The 22,700-nt window shown below is 39.5% G+C and overlaps 2 protein-coding genes across 5 annotated transcripts in view; both read right to left on the reverse strand.

Annotated features, from left to right (window-relative positions):
• Positions 1-10,816, reverse strand: part of hmgcl (3-hydroxy-3-methylglutaryl-CoA lyase) — a 36,166-nt gene extending 25,350 nt beyond the window's left edge. For all 4 annotated transcript variants that reach the window (XM_062041837.1, XM_062041839.1, XM_062041838.1 and 1 more), the window contains exons 1-8: positions 10,659-10,816; positions 10,450-10,533; positions 6,535-6,642; positions 6,317-6,412; positions 4,298-4,446; positions 4,164-4,227; positions 1,017-1,205; positions 766-891 (exon numbers count right to left, since the gene is read on the reverse strand). In XM_062041837.1, coding sequence (XP_061897821.1) covers positions 766-891; positions 1,017-1,205; positions 4,164-4,227; positions 4,298-4,446; positions 6,317-6,412; positions 6,535-6,642; positions 10,450-10,533; positions 10,659-10,748 — 906 coding nt within the window. In that variant the 5' untranslated portion in view covers positions 10,749-10,816. The remainder of the gene's footprint in view (positions 1-765; positions 892-1,016; positions 1,206-4,163; positions 4,228-4,297; positions 4,447-6,316; positions 6,413-6,534; positions 6,643-10,449; positions 10,534-10,658) is intronic.
• A 1,078-nt stretch (positions 10,817-11,894) lies between these two features.
• Positions 11,895-20,960, reverse strand: zbtb8a (zinc finger and BTB domain containing 8A). Its single transcript, XM_062040501.1, has 4 exons — positions 20,783-20,960; positions 14,955-15,826; positions 14,704-14,873; positions 11,895-12,683 (listed from the first exon to the last, which is right to left on the reverse strand). Exons 1-4 carry the CDS (start codon positions 20,845-20,847, stop codon positions 12,369-12,371), a joined length of 1,422 nt encoding a protein of 473 aa, XP_061896485.1. The 5' UTR covers positions 20,848-20,960; the 3' UTR covers positions 11,895-12,368.
• Positions 20,961-22,700: the final 1,740 nt, after the last annotated feature.

Below are 22,700 nucleotides of genomic sequence, written 5' to 3' on the forward strand. Positions count from 1 at the left end.
ATATCTGCTCTTACAGGGATGATGGGACTGATGGGATGTTCATATACTCCTGATTAGAGGAAGAATTCATCATAATCGTCACGAAGGGTTAAGAAACAAATGGTGCAGCCAACGAGCGTCTTTTTCGTGTCGCTTGCCATATTCGGGTCTAAATTGAATGTCAAAGTTGACCAACCTGTCAGTTTATGGCCACAACCTTCTACTACACAAGTGAGAGGCATGATTTAAATTTAGAATTAACTTTCACAAGCTCAGACGAGATGCACCAGCAGCTTTTGCGCTCAATATGTCAATATTGTAGCTCTGTAGTAAGCTCTCTTAGATCAATGCGCCGCTAAAAATAGTCTGTCGGCGTTAGTGCTTATAACAACAATATCGCTAATACTTGGTTAATATTCAGAACACAGGATGTAACTGGAGTATTGTTGGATCTTTTTGGATGTTTTAGAGGATTTTATGGGCAGGATAATGTACTCCCATTAGCTGCATTGTTAGCCATCTCATAGTTGCCATATTTAATGAGTTACAATGCATAAAAAAAGAAAAACATGTGTTCTTGTCTTACATAGGGATTGTGAATGATAGGCAAAATCCCTCAAAAAGTGCAGTTTCTGTTTAAAACAAGTCAACAAGTCATTACTTTGACGTATTACTGCGGGCCCATACTTGTCTTATGAGTCAACCGGCCCGTTGTGTATACACCTTCGAACATCAGAACAGAGAACAATTGCTGCACTCTGATGGACATAAGGCGGGCCTACTTACAGTTTGAATCCCAAGTCCATGAAGCATGTAGACAACATCTTCTGTTGCAACATTCCCAGAAGCACCTTGTGCGTACGGGCAACCTCCCAGTCCGGCTATTGAAGAGTCCACCACACTGACACCCATCTGCAAACAAAAGGAAACACAGGAATAAAGAAATGTTTTTCTTTGCACAGGCTGTATTTTGGACTGTGCACGTGTAAGCATGTTATAATGATTTAATGTATTGCAATGTGAGTGAAACAACACACCTGCAAGGCTACAAAGATATTGGCGAGGGCCTGGCCGTACGTGTCGTGACAGTGCACCGCCAGTGCATCGACTGGAACTTCTCGGCTCACCGCCTCAAGCATTGTCTGCATGCTTCCTGGATTGCCGACACCAATCGTGTCGCCGAGGGAAATCTCATAGCAGCCCATGGAGTACAAACGCTTGGCCACCTGCACAGACAACAAATGTCTACTTATTCCTTGGTCAAATATTAATTTACTATAACTGTCTTACAATAATTGTTTAAATGCAGAAAGAGGCAATCATTCGTACTTTGTTGTCATGTGTTATTTTACTTTGTGAGCTATTACCTTTCTCAGCTTAAACGCTGACTGTTTCCAAAATATTTCACTGTTTTCGCAAAGAAATCAAAGCACTTACTGTTTAATCAGAGAGCTGTTTATATTAACTTGCTTTTCACCTGCAATAGCATTGATGTGAAGGTTGTCCTCTATTAACGACATTCTGAATTTTAGGATTAAAAGAAGGAAAAACCTAATTTTGGGGCATTTAAAAAGGATTCGCTTGAAAACTAGTTACCGCGCTTAGTATTTATTTAATGGGCCTGCTTCAAGTCAGTAATCCACACTGAGGAAGAATACAACAGCAATTTTTTTCCCACTTTTTTTATACTTCAGTATGTCAGCCAAGCAGCAGTGCACCAAAAAAGAAGAAAGTTATCACTATCGAAAGGAAAAGGAAAATCATACCAATCTTAGGTAGAGGACAAACAATCACTAATATTGGCCACACATTTGTTCCCAACTGCTTGACTGTCGACTCGCCACCCTTTTTAAAGATGATTAAAGAATAAAAGGTGTCCATGATTCTGTAATCTTACAAGGAGATCTGGGAGAAGAAGGTTATCTTTCCATAGTAACCTGGGACAATATTTTAAGAAGTTAGACATGTCTGCAAGACAACCAGAATGGATAAAAGTAAGCGTAACGGAGGGTCTTAGTCTTGCAGTCAGACAGGATGTAGCATGCAGCCCTTTTACTGTTAAGGCCAAAGTGGTTTGTTGGTTTTGGAGCACTGTATGATGGTAAGTTAAAGCTGAATATAAATATTGGTTTCAGGAAAGCAGCTTTCATAAGGAGTTCTCTTTTTTTCGGGGTGTTATGATCTGCTATCAGCAAAAAAACAAGTATCACATTATATCACCTTGCATGTAAAATCCTCGATACAAATGCTCCGATAAAAGCAGTCCGTCCGTGTACTTGCACAAAGCTCAACAACCAGTTAACAGCCAAATGACCTACAATAAGAAGGCAATGTTGTTGTTTTTCTATAGGGATTGAAATTGTGACGTAGAAACGCATTGCGGGTTTGCTTATTGAGTACCTAATTTACATGGCCGAATGCAAGACACAGTGCTTGAGTTTTAGTTTTTTTCCTTTAACAGTTAAAAAAAAATGGCGCAAACGTGCGGCATCATTAACTGCCACAACCAATGTTATTATTATTTTAGGGAAATAAAAAGGTTTTGGGGAGATTTTTTTCACTACCAGCGTGAAAGCAAAGCCAAGGATGTCAGGTTTTGAAGCTAATAAAGAGACGATGAATAGCCTGGATAGCAACTTTGAGACGTTCACACATGACTTGACGCCATCACCTGGTACATGTTGGTGTGTTCACTGCATTTTTAGACTGATAAGTTTGAATCAAAGCATGTTTTATTCTGTTTCGCATGTAGCACTTAATAGGCTGTTATCGTTAGCCAAACTAGCTGCGGGTGACCAACAACGTACAGTATTTTGGAAAAAAACATGTCTGTTTACTTTTAGTCATGGCCAAGCAGAAAAAATAATGAGTATTATCTTCAGAGCAGTAGCACAGAGATCAAAGAATTTGAAAGTAATAGTAAGCATGTTTTCCGGGCAAACCTGCTTATGAAATGAGCTGGCACACTCACTACATCTCGGACACACAAGAGATGAAAGCCATAGATTACAAGCAATTTAAATGGAGGACAATGAGCCTTAACAGAATTTGCATTCTGAAATTATTCACTGGTATAAAAACTAACTGTCTTCGACAATGGCGACAGCTTACTTGAATCTGTTGTCCATTAGACGTGCTCATATGGATCAATTCCAACCAATTTAAAACACTTTGAGGTAGCGAGCCATTGGAAGTGTACAGTGTGTCTCGGTGCGTCACATTGATTTTTATTTTATTTTGTACGGTCCATTTCAATCCATTTTGTTGCTCTCTCTCACATTACCGTGGATACAGTACAGCCATGTAAACGAGACCTACGTCCAACAAAAATGGCTACCCTGCACCCACAACGCATTGCGAAATCAGTGCCCTTTCAAGCCCTATAGTAATTTACAAAAGTTAAACACGCTAGGGCTAGGCTATAGGCTTCTAGGAGCTAGCAGCTACACAACAGCTAAACACACAATAGCACACAAGCGGGACATACATAAGTGCCCTCAATTGAACAGCTAAAAACACTACATTACAACAATTATTTTACTGCAATTGCATGTTACTTACAGATACAAAGAAGCATATCAGAAAGTAGCCAGTAATAAACATGTCAGCATCATTCAGCTTACTACATCATGCACTTCACTACAGTGGCCACTAGGTGTCGCCAAAAACAATTACAACTTCCCTTAACCTTGAAGACAGCATAAGTCCATTCCAAACTGTTTATGATAAATAATAGGTCAGTGTTTTTCATACTGTTCTCTTTTTGAGTAATTTTAATTAATCAACCATTTTCTAACATTTCACACAACAAAAACATAAAAGCAAGAATTATTTGTGCTGATATCGGATAAGATCAATATCGGCATCTGTCAATACTCCAAAACTGGTAAGTGAAAACGTTGAATCGGTACACCCTAACTTTTCTTTTAATCACCATTTCATTTAATTATTGTATTTAATCTATGTATTACTGTATGTTTAAAGTCCTTCATGTGTTCAGCTGCCCACCTGTTTTAAACATTATTTTGGCCTTTTGATGAAGTAACATTTCTCAACAGTGACACACATAATATCAGAGGGTTCCATTTGTATGGTATAGTTTTAGGATAGTGTAGCCTGGCAACCTAAATAGAACGCAAATACAGAAACAACACTCATTAAGATTTTGTTAAACCGGTACTCACATGTGCAACTTTAGCAGGAGCAACCTTGCCTTCATATGGGCAGCCAAGAACACATGACACATAGCTGCAGGGCGAATAAAAGTATTAACGTTAATGGTTAAGCCATATTGTGAGGTTGTCAAAGATCTGCTTACCCTCTTACTGGCACTCCTTCCTTTTTAGCAGCTTTCATTACCTCGTCAAAGCGCTGCAAACTCTCGTCCACTGAGCAATTTAAGTTTTTTTTACTGAACAGCTCTGATGCAGCACCAAATATGGCAACCTCTGAGGCTCCTGCCATCACCTGTATGACGTCAGAGAAGGGAAAGACCAATGTAAGACAGAATAAAGCAATTTCTGTAGAAATGAGGATGCTCCAATGCTGGAGCGAAATGCTGGGGAAAAGTTGAATAAATGTTGACATTAAGTCAAATTAATGTATACATGGTTAGAATGTTGAAGAGTGGAAGCTGTACTGAAACATAGTATAAATCCTGAAAAGTTAAAATGTATGTTGGAATAGTTAAGACGAAAAATATTAGCATGCTATTGTTAGTATGCTGGTGCCAAGGAAAACAATGAGTTGAATGAGTTGGTGTTGGAATGTTTTGAATCGGTGGAGAACAGGGTTTGAAAACTAGGATTTGACAAATGCCGATGTCAAAAATTGGTTGTCCAAGAGAAACTTTGAAATGCTGAAATCCTGTGTATCCCAGCACCATATAAATTATATTACCTTGAACAACACAATCAATTTCTAGAATAACAAAATCTTTCATTCAGTTATAACTATTTATCACTCATCTAACATCTTTGATAATCAGCATGATTTTGTAACAGTCCACTTTTTTATTAATATGCTGCAGTTTACCATATTAAACAATTTGAACATCATTATAATTTTTTTTTAAAAACATACAAAATATTCAACCTCAGCCTGGGTTCAAACCCACGAACTTCTGCTTTGCACTGCAAGTACTAACAAAGTCCGCCATGGAGCCATTGGAAATACTGGAGGAAATGTTGCCTTCATATTTTAATCAATGACAGAGCATGACGTGGCCAGGAATACGTTTGGGGTAAAATGTTATATGCAGCGCCTTTTCATTCAATAATTTACATTTTAACGTGCTTCTTCACGCAAAATGCTTCTTTGCGTTATGTTGTTGGAGTTGTAGAGGGTCCGAGGATGATCTACCGCATGGTGATTTACAGCACACACAATGTCCTACACAAAGTACATTAACAGTCAGTGATATTATCATCCTTTTGTCACCTAAAAAAAATACAGAGGACATGACCTCTGTGTCCTCAATGGTAGTTACTGCCATGGCTGAGAAACGTGAGAATTGTGGAAGATGAAAAAATCGTCCATTTATTGGATTATTTCCTAGAAATTTGTGAATTCTGGGTAAAGTGGAACTTTTTGTAAGGTGATAACATGAAAGTCCTGAAAGAGTTAAATGGGTTGATGTTGGAACTGGTCGAGAGATGTTGAACTTGGAAGTAGTAAAACTTTTGAATTGAGAAATAATTTTGCTGAATTTCGGGGAAAAAAAACGTAATTTTAGGGGTAAATTGTGAAAGATTTTGTTTGAATGTCCAGGAGGAAAGGAACGTGTAGATCGTGGAATGGTTTGAATTGGTTGAGAAAAACTGGGAATTGTTTAACATCGAAAAAAATGTCCATTTATTTGAATGGGAATTTCCTGGAAATTTGGGAATGTTGGGAAAACTAAATTTTCTTTAAATACAGCAAATAGCACAATTTCTCTGAATGAGTTGGTGTTTAGAATTTTTTGAATCAGTGTTGTTGTAGTAACACTTTCATTGAGAATTGGTATGAAGGAATTCGGGAAATTTCAGACATTTTTGGGACAGAAAAAATAGATACCCTGGATGTTTTGATGGTGGAATAGTTGACAAATGTGAGTAGTTGAAAGAAAAAATAAACATTTTGAATGGGATAAATGTCCCAGAACTCTGGGATTTTTTGGGAAAATTGTGATAGTGAATGAGCTGAACATTTTGATGGTGGAACGCATTGAATCAGATGAAAATTGTAGGCATGGTTAGTCGCTGAAAGAAGAGGCGGAATAATAATTACTAGATGACAAGGATGTAAACAAAATTACAAAATAAAAGGGAAATGATGAATGCTTCTTGATACCCACAGCAGCCTGGAAGCCCTTGAGGTTGGGGGTGAGGACCGGGTAAGACACCCCAGGTTTCCGACAAATACCCTTCATTACCTCCGCCTGGTCGGCCATCTTTGACATAGAAAATATCAACAAAGACCAATAAGTGAACACTATCATTACAGTTTCGACACTACCACATCTGCAAGTGTGACACCATTTTGCATGTAATCACTGATGGAGAAGAAACTCACCTGTGGAACCCACTTGGGGGACACAAAGCTTGTGGCTTCTACTACTGAAAGCCCAGACTCCGACAACAAGTCTATCAAATGGATTTTGGTCTCTGTTGGGACAATAGTCTGACAAAAAGGCAGTGACATAAGATGAATAAGTATGAAGAACTGACTTTGACACATGGCAAGGCATTCACAAATGACTATGATAAATGGTGACTGTGTGTGAAATCTACCAAACTACAAACCCCGTTTCCATATGAGTTGGGAAATTGTGTTAGATGTAAATATAAACGGAATACAATGATTTGCAAATCCTTTTTAACCCATATTCAATTGAATGCACTACGAAGACAAGATATTTGATGTTCAAACTCAAACTTTTTTTTTTTTTTTGCAAATAATAATTAACTTAGAATTTCATGGCTGCAACACGTGCCAAAGTAATTGGGAATGGGCATGTTCACCACTGTGTTACACCACCTTTTCTTTTAACAACACTCAATAAACGATTGGGAACTGAGGAAACTAATTGTTGAAGCTTTGAAAGTGGAATTCTTTCCCATTCTTGTTTTATGTAGAGCTTCAGTCGTTCAACAGTCCAGGGTCTCCGCTGTCGTATTTTACGCTTCATAATGCGCCACACATTTTCAATGGGAGACAGGTCTGGACTGCAGGCGGGCCAGGAAAGTACCCGCACTCTTTTTTTACGAAGCCACACTGTTGTAACACATGCTGAATGTGGCTTGGCATTGTCTTGATGAAATAAGCAGGGGCGTCCATGAAAAAGACGGCGCTTAGATTGCAGCATATGTTGTTCCAAAACCTGTATGTACCTTTCAGCATTAATTGTGCCTTCACAGATGTGTAAGTTACCCATGCTTTGGGCACTAATGCACCCCCATACCATCACAGATGCTGGCTTTTCAACTTTGCGTTGATAACAGTCTGGATGGTTCGCTTCCCCTTTGGTCCGGATGACACGATGTCGAATATTTCCAAAAACAATTAGAAATGTGGACTCGTCAGACCACAGAACACTTTTCCACTTTGCATGAGTCCATCTTAGATGATCTCGGGCCCAGAGAAGCCGGCGGCGTTTCTGGATGTTGTTGATAAATGGCTTTCGCTTTGCATAGTAGAGCTTTAACTTGCACTTACAGATGTAGCGACCAACTGTATTTAGTGACAGTGTTTTCTGAAGTGTTCCTGAGCCCATGTGGTGATATCCTTTAGAGATTGATGTCGGTTTTTGATACAGTGCCGTCTAAGGGATCGAAGGTCACGGTCATTCAATGTTGGTTTCCGGCCTTGCCGCTTATGTGGAGTGATTTCTCCAGATTCTCTGAACCTTTTGATGATATTATGGACCGTAGATGTTGAAATCCCTAAATTTCTTGCAATTGCACTTTGAGAAACTTTGTTCTTAAACTGTTTGACTATTTGCTCACACAGTTGTGGACAAAGGGGTGTACCTCGCCCCATCCTTTCTTGTGAAAGACCGAGCATTTTTTGGGAAGCTGTTTTTATACCCAATCTTGGCACCCACCTGTTCCCAATTAGCCTGCACACCTGTGGGATGTTGCAAATAAGTGTTTGATGAGCATTCCTCAACTTTATCAGTATTTATTGCCACCTTTCCCAACTTCTTTGTCACGTGTTGCTGGCATCAAATTCTAAAGTTAATGATTATTTGCAAAAAAAATTTTTTTTTATCAGTTTGAACATAAAATATGTTGTCTTTGTAGCATATTCAACTGAATATTGAGTTTGAGTTTGAGATTATTTCGAACATGCAAGCATACAACATGATACATCACAATTTCCAGTTTCTCTTTTCAACATGTTCGAAAAGGAGTAGGAAGAAGCAGAGCTTATTTAATCCTACCCCTTTTCTTTACATAACAGTTGCAAAACTTTTTGTTCACTTCCTGTTCACAATTTATTCACAATAAACTCCATAAGTAATCCCAATAAAAATAAATAAATAAATAATAGTAAGAATTCGATAATAATAATTGGTGAAGTAAGTCATATTTTATATAATGAGATAAGTAAGATTACTTTAAGAATGAATGAATGGATGGATGAAATAAATTGAGAATGTTTGTCATGGTTCTTTTTCTTTGTACTTTGTAAACACTTTAAGTTTGAAGAGTTTCTTGAAGTGTATCATATTAGTACATTGTTTGATTGCTTTGCTTAATCCATTCCATAATTTAATTCCACATACTGATATACTGAAGGTCTTAAGTGTTGTACGTGCAAACAAATGTTTTAAATTATGTTTTTCTCTAAGATTATAATTCTCCTCTTTTTTTGAGAAGAATTGTTGTATATTCTTGGGTAGCAGGATATAGTTTGCTTTGTGCATAATTTTAGCTGTTTGCAAATTCACTATGTCGTGGAATTTCAGTTTTTTTGATTCAATAAATAAAGGGTTTGTATGTTCTCTATATCCAACATTATGTATTATTCTAACTGATCTTTATTGTAACACCGTTAATGAATGAAGTGTACTTTTGTAATTATTTCCCCATATTTCTACACAGTAGCTCAGATATGGTAACACTAGTGAGCAGTAGAGAATATGAAGGGATTTTTGGTCTAGAACATGTTTTGCTTTATTCATTATTGACGTGTTTCTTGCAACTTTATGTTGTATATTTTTTACGTGAGATTTCCAGTTCAATTTATCATCAATCATTATACCTAGAAATTTGGTTTCATTTACTCTTTCAATTTCTATTCCGTCTATTTGTATTTGACTTTCTCTTCTACTGTTACCAAATAGCATTATTTTAGTTTTACTAAGATTCAACGATAGTCTGTTTTTGTCAAACCATCTTTTTAATTTGTTAATTTCTTCTGTTATTATTTGTATTATCTCCTGTGTGTTCTCTCCTGAACAAAACGCTGTTGTATCATCCACAAATAATACTAACTTTAAATCTTTTGTAACTTTACAAATGTCATTTATATAGAGATTGAATAATTTAGGTCCTAGTATTGATCCCTGAGGTACACCACAGGATATATTTAGCGTTGTAGATGTGTGTTCGCCTAGCTTCACGTATTGTTTCCTGTTCGTTAGATAACTTCTTATCCAGTTTAAGACTAACCCTCTGATGCCATATCGTTCTAGTTTTTTGAATAAAATATTGCGATTAATTGTGTCAAATGCTTTAGTTAGATCCATAAAAACCGCTGCCGCACATTTTTTACTATCTATTGCATTGGTAATTTCTTCTGTAATTTGAAATTAAAGCCATTGAAGTTGAAACATTAGCTCTGTATCCATATTGGTTCTCTTCGAGTATTCTATTTTTATTTATGAAACTTTCTAATCTGTTGTTGAACAGTTTTTCAATGATTTTAGAAAATTGTGGAAGTAGAGAAACAGGTCTATAATTTGTAAATTGATGTTTGTCTCCAGTCTTATAAATTGGCGCAACTTTAGCTATTTTCATTTTGTTTGGAAATGTACCTGTTTGAAATGATAGGTTACTAATATACATTAATGGTCCTGAGATCTCTTCAATTAACTTTTTTATCGTTTCCATATCAATTCCGTTACAATCAGTTGAAGTCTTAGATTTACATTTTTTCGCGATTTTAACTATTTCCTCCTGTGTCACATTACTGAGGAACATGGAGTTGGGATTTCGCTCTATGGTATCATTATAGTCCTCAATTGGAACTGGGTCTGGAATCATTTCTTCCAATTTTGGTCCAATATTTACAAAATAATTATTGAAGCTTTCAACTACTTCCTTTATGTTGTCATTTTTTTTAATTTCCATCTAAAAAGTATTGAGGGTAGTCTCAATATATGGGTTGAAAATGATTTGCAAATCATTGTATTCCGTTTATATTTACATCTAACACAATTTCCCAACTCATATGGAAACGGGGTTTGTATATCTAAGTTACCTTTTCATTCTGAAGGCCATCTCTGGGTCCCACCTCCACTATTTTCACTTTTCCAGGGAGAGCCTGACCTGCTCTCGCCCCAGCCTACACACACGCACACACACCTTTGCGTTTTAGCGTGGATTTATAGCCCACTAAGCGTGAATTACTTAACAAGGTGGAAGTTAGACCAGGTGAAAGAGGCGTTTGAACAAACAAATTGTTCTGACCTTTGCTGCAGAGCTCAGCGAGTAGTACTGTTGTCCCGTTACCGCTGAGTTCAACGCATTTTTGTTGACAAACCTCAACACGGCCGCCATGTTGGCTTTTAGCTGTTGGCTGACGTCACTTCTTCTCTGTCCAAGGGGTACGCTCAGCTGAATGCGCAGCGCGCGGCTGCCACTTAGCGGTCACGGATTGCTCTGGCACACATTGACAAGATTATTATTACACGTTATTTCTGCCACAAATATAACATATTTGTCAATGTTTGTTTTACAAAAAAGCTTGGACCTCTGCCAAGAAACGGTGCGATTTAATACAATAACTAATCCAATGCACTCATGTTTATAATTTTGCATCCAGGTGTTTGATTAACTACTTAAACTTCTATTGAATAATGCAGGATTGTATATGCATGTAATTAATTAATGACACTATCAATATTGCTAAAAGAAGGGGAGTCATTCAAAAGAGTTACACGTTTTGATTCAAATTGTCTTTTTAGGACATTTTGTATTATTTTCTTTTTCTCACATTTCTTGTTGTTTTTATCTCTTTTTAAGCAAGCGTATCTGTTAGCCAACTCAGAAATGCAAGACTTGCATGGAAGGTCAAGTGCATTACTAATAAAAGGTATTATTATTACTATGTCCAGACTTTTTCCACTGGTTTGCATACAGATAAAAAAAATACATAACTGAGGGGTATTTAAAAAAATAAATGTCTCCGCTTTTGTTTACTTATTATATATGCTAAACAATTCAATGAAGATTGCATGTAGTTTAATATATTTAACCTCTTAAGGCCCAAGCTGTTTGTTTACATGCTTTTTTTTATTTTTCTTTGCTATTTGGGCTTATTGGACCCTAATTAGAATAAAAACTAAAAATCATCTTTTAATATGATGTACTTAGTCCGTAAGTACACAAACGTGTACTTCATGTGTAGTGACATGCACATTTTTATTTTTACACTTTTTTTTCCAAATTCCATTGTATGTTATACTCTTCTGACACCACCAAATAGCAGTATAAGTGTCCATATGTCAGCATAAGACCCCAATTCAGTAGTGCACACAATTTTGGAAATAAGAGCTAAAAGGTGCTGTCCACACATGTGGCCACTTAGGCCTTTAGTTAATCTTGTGTTGCCAAAGGACAATAAAAAAAGTACTTTGCTCTTCGAACACACCTGGTTTTAGGTTCTCATGGATTTTAGTTGATTGAGGATGACATTTCTACTCATTAAGGTCTAGAAAAATATCTTTAATGTGTCCAAAAGTAAAAAAGAAGAAATAAATTATAATTGGCTTTACAGCATAGTGCATATTTAAGTGAATAAAATGAGCAAGACATTGAAAATCATTCAGTCCTCCATTGTTCATTCCTCAAGTGCCAAATTTTGCCAAAGCTGTTAAAAGCAAAAAGGTTCCCATTATATGAAACAATATCATATTATAACACCTAAACAAAGCAAGGGAAACACACAAGATGCATGCTTTGGATACTGCATATATGTGATAAAACCTGTCACAAAAGTATAAAATAAAGTCTCAGCCCTACAGGATAATATCATAGTAAACTCAAATAGTAAAAGTATAAACATATTTGAAGCACACATTCTCAGGTATGGCTTGAACATGCTCACCAACAGTCAATATTTGCACATGCCTCTGCACACACACTCTAACGCAAACACACACACACTTTGGTCCACTATCACTGCAGCTCCTCATCGCTGTCATCCACTTGTTGAATGATGAGGTCAGCCCCCGAGTCCTCCGCCAGGTCATCGTCGTCCGTTGCCACCCAGGCCCTGTTACTCTCCTCCTCCTCACCATCCACGCCCAGCAACAGAGCCGGCTCCTCGTTGGTTTCTTCCAGACTGTCCATGGGCATGCTGTCGCAGCCCACTTCCTGGATGCATGTGGCGCACATGCGGAAGCGCCGTGTGCCCTCGCAGACCACGTGGCCCGTCGCCTCGGTCACCGGACACTTGCACTTTCTGCACACCAGCTTCCTGGCTTGATGGATCTGACAACGAGATGACAGAGGTCAGATGGAAAGGACCCATAGCATCCAGATGACCCAAATTTCACCAACAAGTTATTTTTATGTATTTTTCTGCTCCTGAAAAAGAATCTGGCAGTCATTTTTCCACAACATCAATTTTTTTCTTTTTGTTAGATAACTAACTGTTCTTGGAACACCTCAACTCAGCTCGAGGTACAATTCCAGCAATAAAAACATCAGTAGAAGAGGAGGCTAAATGGAATACCAGTGGAATACCTTCTTTTCTTGTTCTCTTCTTTTGAGTGCAAGCGTGAAGCGGACTAACCATTCCATGTTTACGATATGAATACAGTCGTTCCTCGTTCTTCGCTGTTAACTGGCTCGGGACATGACCGCAATATATATATTTCTGCAAAGTATTAATCATTAATTATAAATTTAATATTTTCATAACCTAAGCATAAAAAAGTTTACTATCTTATAAATATATTTTTCGACATTATTGGTTCTCTCTCGACATGAAATAACACCTTTTGGTCACCTTCACACTTTTTTCATCCAATACAGCAGGGATATTCAAGTAAATTGTTTTTGAGGCAGGACTTCTTCCTTCACTATTAGTCTGATTTTGTATATAGAATCAGTGTTCTCTACAGTAGACATTTTGATGCAAAAATGTGAGTCTTTCACAAGTTTTTCAAACTGAACTTGTGAGCAACCAGTTGAATAGCCAAAATGATGAAAAGGAGAGGACCGAAAATGGAACCTTGAGGAACACTACTAGTATAATTAACTAACTTGAACAAATGATTACTGGCTGAATCTGAAGTAAACAAGCTACAACACCTTGGTTACATGAATCACATTACGATAAAAATGTGTACCTGCCAAAAAAGAGAGTACTTAAAGGCACTGAGAAACACTTCAGGTATGTAAATCACACGTTTGGACCCCAGTGTCTGCTAGCAAGGTAAAATGTCAATGCAAGTGCTTACATTTGTCCACAGGAGCACTTTAGTGTTTTAGGAATTAGCTACAAAAATGTTTGTCTCCCAAGTTATGAACTGAACTCGAGGGCCAGTATGTTGTTGTTCTGGGCCTGCAGTTAAATAGCACTGCAATTTAGTAAAGCTTTCTGAGGCCAGTCAGTGGCCACGATACTGAACAGTGCGCTGCGATTGGTTTGGTCTCCACTAGTGACCAAAACAACTGTTATATAAATATGTTTACTTCATTTAGCCACTTCTATACTCGAAAATGCCTGATTTAGGGCTTAAATGTTGTAGCATAGGCTTTACAGGAGTCATATAATGATTTTCTTTTAAAACACTTCCTTGTGGTCTGCATAACATGGGATGGTGGTTCTTTGGTCAAAATTGTGCATAGATTTTGATTTGCAGACAATCTTCAAGTCGCTTTCTGACCATCTCTTCAGGATGCGCCATTTTGTGGGCCATCTTATTTATCTGCCTGTACTTCAACTGCGTCTCCACCCCTTCAGCCAAGTTGTAATTTTTAGCGACAGATATAAGTTAGAACAATACGCTGCTTTGTATTAGAAATGGCCCGCCTTCCGCCCAAATGTAGCTGAGATAGGCTCCGGCACCCCTTGCGACCCCGAACGGGACAAGCGGTAGAAAATGGATGGATGGAACAACGAAATATGCATGTGCATGTGTGAGCCAGTCTGCCCCACAACAAGAGAATAGAGAAAAAGTAGGAATTTATTGACTACAGTGTTAGACTACAACTAGATGAAAATGGCAGGCTCGCACAAAGCTCTTCGGGTAAACCTCTACCATACATGGAGATATCCGCTGACATAACTAAGGCAAAATACGTCACTAAAGTCTCAGATTCCATGTTGTAGCAAGTTTGGAAGAAGGCAAGATGGTTTTATAAATATCTCCGCCATGCCTCCATAGTTTGATATCAAATTTCCGGGACTTATGGGGATCCCAAATACACAAAACAGGTACCAACAGGTAAGAAAAGTTGGTTTCGCATGATAGGACCCCTTTAAGTTCATAGGTGTGCGTACCGTCTCAAAGTGGCTGCGTAGATGTTCCAGGCGAGTGAAGCGCTTATTGCAGGCCTGGCAGGGATACGGCCTCTCGCCCGTGTGGCATCGCAAGTGGCGCTTAAGGTCTGCCTTCCTTTTCACCGTGTGTGTGCAGAAGGGGCATTTGAAGCGCATTATGGGGTTGGACTCTGTAAAAAAAATAAAAATAAATAAATAAAAACGATAAAAAATTTATTTTGGTCAATCCCTGGATTTGTGTATCTGCTCACCTTTGTTAAAGTGTCCAATAACACCCACAATAGGCGGTAAATTGTTGTAAAGTTCCTCCGCCTTCTCCGCCTTCTGTGTCCTCGCTTCCTGGATGTCCAGGTCCTCATTCTGGTTCGAACGGGTGTTGTTGGACGCCTTCCTCTTATTTGCTCCTCTGGAACGCCGCCGCTCAGACACGGGTAATGTGTACAGAGGGTCTTGGGGGTCCTCTAAGTCTGTGTTAAGCTCATTAGCAGGACTGTTAGGGCTTGTCTTCAAGGCTGATGTTGAAATGTCCTGCTCCAAGTCCTTCCCTATGTAGCTAGATTGGGACCTGGAGCTGTCCCTGGTCCAAAGTGCTGGAGGTGGACTGACTGAACGAGGGTCTGCATGCTGCTGCTGCTGCTCTCCAGCGTCCTCTCCTGCGCCACTGGTAAAGCTGCACGTCTCTGACAAGCTGTGGCAACGATCGCTGTCTTCGTCTTTCGCACTGATGTCCAAAGAGGACTTAATGAAGTTCTTGCAGTAGTTGATAACGTTGTTCATCTGCAGGTAACTGGCCGCAGACATCACCTCAATCACGTTGTGACTGGACAGGTCCAGCTGGCCCGAGTAGATGAAATCCAGGATGACGGTGAAGGTCTCAGGGCTGAAGACATCGAAGGTGGCGTTCACAGACTCCGACATGCCGTCTGGCGCCTGGGACAGCAGCATGCGGAAGTAGCCGCTGCTGGCGAACAGGACGTTGCGGTGGGCCCTGAAGAGGTGGCCCTCCACCAGCACGCTGCAATCGCAGAAGAGCTCCTGACGCCTCTGCTGGTTGAGCTGCTTGAGCAGGCTGGTCTGGTGAGCCACTGTGATGTCGGCCGTGTTGAACCATCTCTGAGGCTGCCTGCAGGACACCACAATGCATATGACAAGTTCAGCCTCATCAACGGAACCCTCATTAACGACTTCATGTGTGAGCACCACGTACAATTTAAGGAGCCAGACCAACCATGGAACAAGCACAAGGTAACAGACATCCGATGCCGCTCTACTCCATAAGTGGTGAAAAACATTGCATCGGAAGTTGAAAGAACTGTCACAAAAAATATTGTGATATTGCCTTTTTATATTCCGTGTTTTCTTTTTTTAAATGACATCTTTTACAGTGCCAGTACTTGTTTCATGTGGAACGAGTTGTTTTGTATTTTGGATAACAGGTGTACAGGTTGAAGTTGATTTTGAACATGTATGCAATTTCAACATGACACATTATATTTTTTAATTTAATTTCTCTTCACATGCCCGAAAAGGAGTAGGAAGAAGGAAAACTTAATAAATCATATCCCTTTTCCACTTTATGTAGTCTTGGACATCCTCAATTCAATTGATTGATTGATTGATTGATGATTCAAGCAAACTTATTATTGAACTTTCACGGCTATATTAATTTCATATGAACATTTTTGACGTCTTTTTTTATGACTTACATATTTAAATGACAGAAAAAAACTATTCTAACATTACAAAAGCCCGTTGGTAATGTAGTGATTCACATAGCTGCCTTTCATGACCCTGGCTCAGTTTAAGTTGTGGACCAGCTACCTGCACCAAAGCAGCTGGACACTATAGGCTCCAGTTGGACGCACAAGCAAAAAAGTTTTGCACTTGCAAGATATTTTCGCTCACAACTTTTTGGCTCAGTATTAGAATTACACAACACTGAATAAATCTAAATGGTTGAAAGTGGATGTGTAAAAAAGCTTCAGTCATCTTTAGTAAGCATGAGATGGCCCAAATACATAAGGACAGTGTTGTTGCATTGAAAAGCTTGCAGGCAACTTGCAAACAAGGAAATGTTGCACAGATGATAGCAGTGTAAACAAATTTGCACAACACTACAGAGTTGACCTAAAAACAGAGGAGGTTCTGGTGGAAAGACGTTCTTGCCTGGAAAACAGGGGCTGGATGTCCACCCAAAGATATGTTGTCTGTGCACAACCTCTTTGATTTAAAATTTTACACTTGCAATATTTTTTTGGCTTACAACTTGTTGTTACTGTATTATAATTACTCAGCAAATACTGAAGAAATGGAAATGGTTGAAAAGCAATATTGTTAGTTTCCTGTTATTACTGTAATGGTAATTTAAGACATTTAGACCACAAGCGTCAAATTCAAGGCAATATGGACTTTCACAATAACCTGCCATTTATGGTGAAACGACAAAAGTGAAAATAAAAAACACCCATAGAACTCTACCTTGTTGAATATTAATCTGTCAGTCCATCCAGTTTTCAGAGCCCCCAAAAAACTACTCTAAAATAACACTAAGGCTCTTAATGATTGATCCTAGGTTACATCACTGAGGATGTGTCCAGTTGCACCACTGGTGTATTTAAAAAGTTGCTTTTCTGGGACAACCAGTGACTACCAGGAACAGTCTGGTTGACCACCAAGTACAGATTGGTGACAGCTGGAGAGGCAGCGGACAGCCCGGAAAGACGGCACCGGGGCAGTGAGGGGTAGCATCCCGAGCTGCACCTTCTGCGAGGAAGGAACCCACAACAAGCTACGAATCGACCTACAGGAAATATACCCCCAGGGATTCCCGAGAGGGGAGCGGAAGAGAGTCCCACTGGACGGATCAAAGGATGACGACACATGGCAATGGAAACACGACGACGACTATGGAATGCATATGTGGGAAGGTATGCAAGAACCGACATGGCCTGCGGATCCACCAGGCCAGGATGAAGTGTATGCAGAAGGTGGTAGAATCACAGCGCACAGGAACTACGCCTGGTGAGACGCAGGAGGAGCCAAGCTCGGAGTCACCCCACAGTGCCCGGAGCCTCCAGGTGATGCAACCACCAGATGCACACAGGACATCAGAACATCATCGGGTAAAGTGGCCCCAAGCTAGCAAGGAGAAAGAGTGGCTCCAGTTTGATGAAGATGGAGGAGTGTCGGAGCAATGGGTGGCGAGCGATGTGCCGGCCCGTTGAAGTGGGATGTAGAGGGTTTGTGGGCAAATCCCTCTGCAGGGCCTACAGAATGCTTGGCATCACAGGGGCCAGCCAGCAAAGGGCCATGAAGTTAGCCACAGATGCAGCAGAAGTGGCATCAAGGTGGCTGTGGATCAGGAGGGGATTGATTGATTGAGACTTTTATTAGTAGGTTGCACAGTGAAGTACATATTCCGTACAATTGACCACTAAATGGTAACACCCGAATAAGTTTTTCAACTTGTTTAAGTCGGGGTCCAAAGAGAGGCGTGGCATGTATGGCAGTACTAGTAGCGCTACCTGGACACAGGCTGAGGCCTGATCAACCCTAGCTGGGTCGCCTAGGGGAGGGGGATGATTGTTGAAAGACCCGAAACCCCCTGTTATCCTAGGTTACATCACTAAGGGTGTGTCCAGTTGCACCATTAGTGTATTTAAAAAGTAAACTACATCAATTAGGTTTAAGTAGCACACCTATGCTGCTTGTCATACGGTATGGAAGTTATTTTTCTGTCAGCAATATTATAGACAATATGATTATGACTTTTATATTACAAATAAATCAGATAGTGTTATGATGCGACCTAAGTGTGAACTCTCCCGCGCTCCGGTCGCATAATGGCGAATACTGAGGACACTTATGATATTTATTATTGATTAGTATTATTCACCGAAATAGACAATAACAAAAGAAATACTTGACAAATTAGCAGAAACCGGCGAAAATAATGTTTTAGGAAGTCACGTTACTCAATGTTCCACCACTGTACCCAACACACTCTTCTTAGTGACTTTGAGGCAAGTGTCCCCCAAACTGCGCAAGACATCTTCTTTCATAATCTTCTCCTCATTCAGACAATTTTGACTTTGATTGCACAGAATCCTTGAAATAGTCACAAATGTGCCAGTACTGAGACGACTAAAATTGAAGCATGTTTACTTCGAGTTTACTTCCATAAACACTACAGGACATGCGACTGTGGTCTGGCTCGACCTTGCTAAGGGAACAGTGAAAACGTGGACTGGATTTTCAGTATAGTAAAGCGGGCGTTACTGATGAACGGATTGGGTTGGATAATAAGCGCTGACAAAGGGTCTTCAAATGATTTATAATCATAGTCAGTAATTACTATGATTGTTAAGAATTATTATTTATTTGAACTCATATATATATAGTATTATAATCATAGTCATTAATTACTTGGATTATTAATAATTATTATTTAATTGAATTCACACATTTTAAACAAACTTTAAAACCAATGTCTTAGAAAAATATATCACTCTTGAATCAACACCAGTAATTAATATTATGATCAATGTTAATTAAACAACTAAATAATGGGATATACATAATAATGGAAGTATAAGTGTTTGTATATAGTATTATATTATTATGTTTGTATATAGTATATTATTCGTATAAATGTTTAACCAACACGTGTACAGGGATATTTCACAACTGTTTGTCTATGTCTTAACTGTGTATATATTTGAACAGTGTTTATGTTGTGTACAAGGTGTATTTATATTATGTTGTGTAAAGGAAATTGCATATTTCTATGAAGCTCATCTTGTTGTTGAGATTGTTTATAGGGTTAGGCGAAATAAGTGCTCAACTTCAGCCTAAACCCTTTTGGTCTGTAAAATTGTCAATTTATTAAGATTAAAGTACCAATGATTGTCACACACACACTAGATGTGGTGAAATTTGTCCTCTGCATTTTGAATGTAAAACTGTTTTGTTTATTTTGTTGACCACTGACCGTAGAAATAATAAACTAACTAACTAACTCATATATATATTATATTTTTTCCGCAATTTAAAATAAATAAATAAAAATCACACCAAATCATTTAGGGGGGTTTAAGATTTTTTTTAAAAATAGGCCTAACAACGGTAAATGTTGTACAGACAGTTCTCTATAAGATGACATTAGGTCGGCATGTGTGCACCGACTGAGTAGAATGTGTGAATTCAGGTGTGCACAGAGTAAAGAAGTATATTTCTATCTCGTTGCACTCAACCCGGCAAACGCTCCGCCCACTGAAGCCTGTCCTTTACTCCTATTGGCTCAAGCGGCAGTCAATCAAAGCACCTCCTCTACTGGGCTACACCCGATACCAGTCAGGGAGCTTCGGGTGACAAATCCGTGTAATCACCCTTATTGGAGACAGGGAACACGTCGAAAATCGGATGCTACAAACACACAAATCCCCCCTTAGGAAGATAAAATAGCACATTGGCACCAGTCAGCTTTAAATAACTGTAAACCCCGTTTATACTTTTTTTTGTCTTTTAACAGTAACCTATTTTCCCATCCTCATGTCGAGTACGACACGCATTCAGTTTTAATGACGCGATACAGTCGGACATTATTAACCACCCGCCTGCAACGCACCAGGGTGTCCCGAATAGCTAACAAAATACATTTAATTTATATATTTATATTCCCGTTTAAGCTACAGAGCACCGTGTGAGTCCTGCCAGGGTAAAGCGGGCAGCAGCGTACCAGAGCAGCCCAGTGTCCTGGAGCGACGCCCACTTCAGGCTCCGACCAGCACACAATGGAAAATAAAGACACCTCAGAACACAACCAAGTGATATCTAATGCATAATTATTCGCAATACATCCACTTAAATGATAGACGTGGTGAAACACCCGTTTTTTTTTATCCAAGCGGATTCCCTCCCCTTCAGTCACTTCTCGCTGGAGGTCCGGAGCATAGCGAGAATAGCGGGGAGGATTCTCCTCGCGTGCCCGAACGCATCGCCTCTCTCCCGGCGCGAGCAATCGCCAAGACCCGCTTACGCCCCTCGCCTAATCCCCGCCATAAAACCCATCGATACTCACTGGTGGTTGGATTCACCCGACGCCCGATAGAGCCTATTCACCCCCACATCCGTCACCATATCCATTTTTCTAATTCCCTGTAGCCTTTTTTCTTGCCTTTTCCTCTCGTCCAGGGTCCACAGTCAGCCACTTCCTGCTCAGCCCTAAAGACCGAAACCCGGCAAGAGAGACAGGAGCGCTGTGCTGACGTGGGTGTTTTATTAACTGGGTGCCCGAGGGTTCAAGGAGCCATTTAAAGCCCCAGCGCCCCGCTATGGTTGGGCCCCTTGCAGATGAACGCATGAACTTATTTGCTAACTTTCAACGATGCCTAAAAAATACTTTTTTTAGCACATTTGTGTCATTTTTCTTGAATTTGCACTAGTGATTGCAAAGAGTAAAATAACAGACATGTGTTAGGGAAAATAATCCCCAAAGCAATACTTAATTTATAGTGCACTTCAAATACAACTCAAACATATATTTGAAACCATCCTTTATTTAATTTACAGTATATTTTCACAATTGTGGAAATCAATATATTTGATATAGGGGAAACAGACTCACACTCTAAAAAATGTCAGGATAACAAACATGATAAGCTGCAGGAAATGGCTATTCAACTGGCAGGGTGGGGGCCAAATCTGTCCTGGGTTGACACCATACCACCCCCAAGAGTTCAGTAAGAAACTTGGGACAAAGACATTTTTGCAGCAAATTCCAAAAAACACAAGATTGCTCCTGTTGTATAGAGCAGTGGTCCCCAACCACCGGGCCGGACCGATTGGTACCGGGCCGCACAAGAAATCAAATATATATATATATATATATATTTTTTAAAAATTAAATCAACATAAAAAACACAATATATACATTATATATCATTATAGATCAATACAGCTGCAGGTATACAGTCCGTAAACACACATGATTGTATTTCTTTATGGGGCAAAAAAAAAAAAAAAATTTTTTTTTTTATTTTTTAAATACACCCCCCCCCCCCCCCCCCCCCCCACCCACCAAATTTTCAAGCATTGACCGGTCCGCAGCTACAACAAGATTGGGGACCACTGGTATAGAGGGTCAGCGTTTATACATTGACAGATCCTTGCATTGGCATTTTAATTTTGCTAGCAAACATAGAACACTGGGGTCCTAACTTGTGATTCACATAACAGAGGCGTTTCTTAAGACACCCTTTTTTGGGAGTAACATGATTCACATTACGAATAAAAATGGTACCTAAGGTGTGGCCGTAGCTTGTTTATTTCAGATGCAGTCAGTATTCATTTATTGAACTTCATTAGTTATATGATAGTGTTCCTCATGGTTCCATTTTAGGTCTTCTCTTTTTCATCTTTTGGGCTATTCAACTGGTGGCCCGTGAGTTCTGTTTAAAGTGCGGCACCCCAGTCCTTAGCTTACTGGAAATATGGCCCCTAAAACCTATTTGTTAAATACCCCTGCTATAGGAGGTCTTCGATTTACAAACAAGTTAAATGCCTTAGATGCATTTTTAGTGTGTGCAAGTCAGAACCTAAGTTATATACACTGTAAACAAAAGACATTGAGAACATTAAAAACCAGTAATGAAAATATCCATCCATCCATTTTCTACCACTTATCCCTTTCAGAGTGGCAGGGGGTGCTGGAGCCTATCTCAGCTACAATCGGGTGGAAAGCGGGGTACACCCTGGACAAGTCGCCACCTCATCGCAGGGCCAACACAGATAGACAACATTCACAGTCACATTCACACACTAGGGCCAATTTAGTGTTGCCAATCAACCTATCCCCAGGTGCATGTCTTTGGAAGTGGGAGGAAGACGGCGTACCCGGAGGGAACCCATGCAGTCACAGGGAGAACATGCAAACTCCACACAGAAAGATCCCGAGCGCAGGATCGAACCCAGGACCTTCGTATTGTGAGGCAGACACA

The sequence above is a fragment of the Entelurus aequoreus genome, linkage group LG03 (assembly GCF_033978785.1).
Source record: "Entelurus aequoreus isolate RoL-2023_Sb linkage group LG03, RoL_Eaeq_v1.1, whole genome shotgun sequence".
Lineage (NCBI taxonomy): Eukaryota > Metazoa > Chordata > Actinopteri > Syngnathiformes > Syngnathidae > Entelurus > Entelurus aequoreus.

Excerpts from the sequence above, each read along its gene's own strand:
- zbtb8a (XM_062040501.1), bottom strand. The coding sequence starts at position 20,847 with ATGGATATGGTGACGGATGTGGGGGTGAATAGGCTCTATCGGGCGTCG. Across the intron at positions 15,827-20,782 it reads TCGGGTGAATCCAACCACCA|GCAGCCTCAGAGATGGTTCA; the intron begins GTGAGTATCGAT and ends GGTGTCCTGCAG. Across the intron at positions 12,684-14,703 it reads TACGCAGCCACTTTGAGACG|ATCCATCAAGCCAGGAAGCT; the intron begins GTACGCACACCT and ends TCTCGTTGTCAG.